The 2840-nt window shown below is 48.5% G+C and overlaps 1 protein-coding gene across 1 annotated transcript; it reads left to right on the top strand.

Moving 5' to 3' along the window:
- The first annotated feature begins 772 nt into the window (after window positions 1-772).
- On the top strand, window positions 773-2603 carry scrt1a (scratch family zinc finger 1a). Its single transcript, XM_053613047.1, has 2 exons — window positions 773-887; window positions 1876-2603. The coding sequence occupies exons 1-2, from the start codon at window positions 773-775 to the stop codon at window positions 2601-2603; spliced, it is 843 nt and encodes a 280-aa protein (XP_053469022.1).
- The last annotated feature ends 237 nt before the right edge of the window (window positions 2604-2840 follow it).

Raw genomic sequence — 2840 nt, 5'->3', positions numbered from 1 at the left:
TCCCTTCAAGGAGTAAAAATGGCGAAAGCGTTGACGTGTCATAGCGTCATTAAATCATCTAGTTCAATGTTAGTCCCAGGAGATTTTTTATGGATTAAATTAAGCACTTCCATCTTCATTCCCACCTGATCACAGCTATATAAATCCCAACAGCTGATCATCAGACTTCAGAAAGCGCGACGCCTTCAGACCGTGCGGCTCGCGGACGCGTGCAGACCTGCTTACCAGTTTCGGCCTTTTTTTTTTTTTTTTTTTTTTTTTTTTTAAAAAAACGTGAGGTTTTTTTTTTTGTCGGTTTGCCCAAATGTTTATATAAAAGAAACTGGACTTCTGGATAAAACAAAAACTGGAAGTAACGATCACCAGGCTGAGGATTTCAGGTTTCAAGGCGAGGAGAGAGTAGCGCGAGCAGCTCGGAGAGACGGGAGCTGTCCGGTACTGTATGCGTGTGCGCGCGCCAGGAGAAAGGAGCTATCCGGTGCTGAAGTTGCATTTCCGCCGAGAGCGACGCGACGCAACGGCACGAGAAGCTCACTAACGGGGGCGAGGAGTCTGCCGTCGCCCCGTGCCTGCGTCTGAGCAAAGGAGAACCTGTGCAAAAAAAAAGACAAAGAAAAGAAAAACAAATCAAATAACAATAAAACAAACACACAAACAAAAAAAAAACCAAAAAACAAAAAACGGGGTTTTGCCTCGGCGGTGCATGAAGAGCAAGAGACCTGACCGAGCGGGCGGACGGACGAGTGGTGTGTTTTTTGCTGCAACGTGAAACATGCCAAGGTCTTTCCTGGTCAAAAAGGTTAAGCTCGATGATTTCTCGTCTGCTGACCTCGAGAGCTCTTATGGCAGATCCAGAGCGGACCTCAGCCTCCGATTTCACGAGAAAGGTAAAAATGACGGAATGAACAGTGCGCTGCTGTAGTGTGGGTGATGAATAGGCGACCTGTAGGACGATCAGGGATAGAAAGATATCATTTACACTACATTTTATTTATTGCATGATAATGTGGGCTGTTTCACGGTAATCCGTGCTCACTGACCCATGCGCGTGCTGATACACCACTACCATTATTATTATTATATCCTTCTCAAAACCGTTACAGATTTTTTTTTTGTCGAGTCTGCACATTTTGGCATCGGCAATATCATGTGTTGCGCTTTGCTCACTCGCAGCAAGACTCCATAATCAAGAAGATGAGTGCAAATGTATAAGAATCACTGAACACGCGCATTGCTTGACACTGATCCATAAGTTATTATCTTTTATGTTGGGTTTTTATACAGTCAGAGAACCGTGTCATGAAATTATTCACACTTGCACTCAAGACACACACACACACACACACACACACACACACACACACACACGCTTTGTGTGTATTAAAGGAATGCTTGATCGTGTTTGCAGCCATTATTTCCGCTCTATATAATACACACAACACTCTCCAAACCATTTTTGTCCGCAAATGCATTTCCACACGTGCATGCGCGTGCCTCGTGGAAGGTGTATCGTGCATGTGCAGATCGACCTATTTCTGCTCTGATCTTTGTCACAAGTGCAAATGCAATTTTGACTGAAGCGAGATCAGCCGCCTTTGTCCTTAAACGGGTTAAACGGGTTACCCCGCAAACTGAAATGGAGATGTATTGATTTCTTATTGGGAGTGTTGCAGAGAATGAGATAATAAACCCTTCCATTTCTAGTGGAGCGTGAAAGAACAGAAGAAGAAGGGAAAAAAAGCAGAAAGGAAGAGAGAAACTAGCAGAAATAGACTGTTGCATGTCAGAATGTACTGTAGCACCTGACTCATTGCTTCCTCTCGAGTCGAGTCGGCGCTGCTTAAACTGTTGCTTTTTCTTTTCTTTCCCTCCCAGCGGCAGGTTACATCAGCGACTACATAACCCCGTCTGTGTATGAAGCAGAGAATGAAAATGGCATCAAAGTGCCCTCTCCGGGACCCATCTACGAGAGCCTGCACAGCGATTACGGCGCGCCGGACTCGGACCAGCCCGACAGCCCGCGCTCTGAGATCTCGAGCGGGTACATCAACGGAGACAATGCGGTTAGTGAGGGCTACACGGTGGACGCCTTCTTCATCACGGACGGCCGCTCGCGCAGGAGGGCTGTGGGTAGCGCGAGGACCGCGCAACGCCACACGTGCAACGAGTGCGGCAAGAGCTACGCCACGTCGTCCAACCTGAGCCGCCACAAGCAGACGCACCGCAGCATGGACAGCAAGATGGCCAAGAAGTGCCCGACGTGCGGCAAGGTGTACGTGTCCATGCCGGCCATGGCCATGCACCTGCTCACGCACGACCTCAAGCACAAATGCGACGTGTGCGGCAAGGCGTTCAGCCGCCCCTGGCTGCTGCAGGGCCACATGCGCTCGCACACGGGCGAGAAGCCGTTCGGGTGCGCGCACTGCGGGAAGGCCTTTGCAGACCGCTCCAATCTGCGCGCTCACATGCAGACGCACTCGGCCTTCAAGCACTACAAGTGCAAGCGCTGCAACAAGACCTTCGCGCTCAAGTCGTACCTGAACAAGCACTACGAGTCGGCGTGCTTCAAGGGAGCCTTTTCGCCGCTCAGACCCGATTCATGAAGCCACGGGAGTCAAAGTGCGCCCACAACTTTGCTTTTCTCTCCTGCAACAACAGAACTGAGGAAAACTTGGATTATTCGCATGTAACTTTTCTTTTCCAAGCTTAAACATCTAATCCCCCACTCCCCAGCCGTTTGCCTACTCCAAGCCGAAAATAGCACCGTATTTTGCCAAAAAAAAAATAAAAAATGTTAATTTCAAAAGAAAGAAAGAAAGAAAACAAACTCAGAGGACATT

Source organism: Ictalurus furcatus, chromosome 24 (genome assembly GCF_023375685.1).
Source record: "Ictalurus furcatus strain D&B chromosome 24, Billie_1.0, whole genome shotgun sequence".
Lineage (NCBI taxonomy): Eukaryota > Metazoa > Chordata > Actinopteri > Siluriformes > Ictaluridae > Ictalurus > Ictalurus furcatus.
Note: the sequence above shows the minus strand (reverse complement) of the source record. Positions and strands in the feature narration are given on the sequence as shown.

Coding starts and splice junctions, on each gene's coding strand:
- scrt1a (XM_053613047.1), top strand. CDS start 773: ATGCCAAGGTCTTTCCTGGTCAAAAAGGTTAAGCTCGATGATTTCTCG. Junction 888..1,875: donor CCTCCGATTTCACGAGAAAG/GTAAAAATGACG, acceptor TTTCCCTCCCAG/CGGCAGGTTACATCAGCGAC.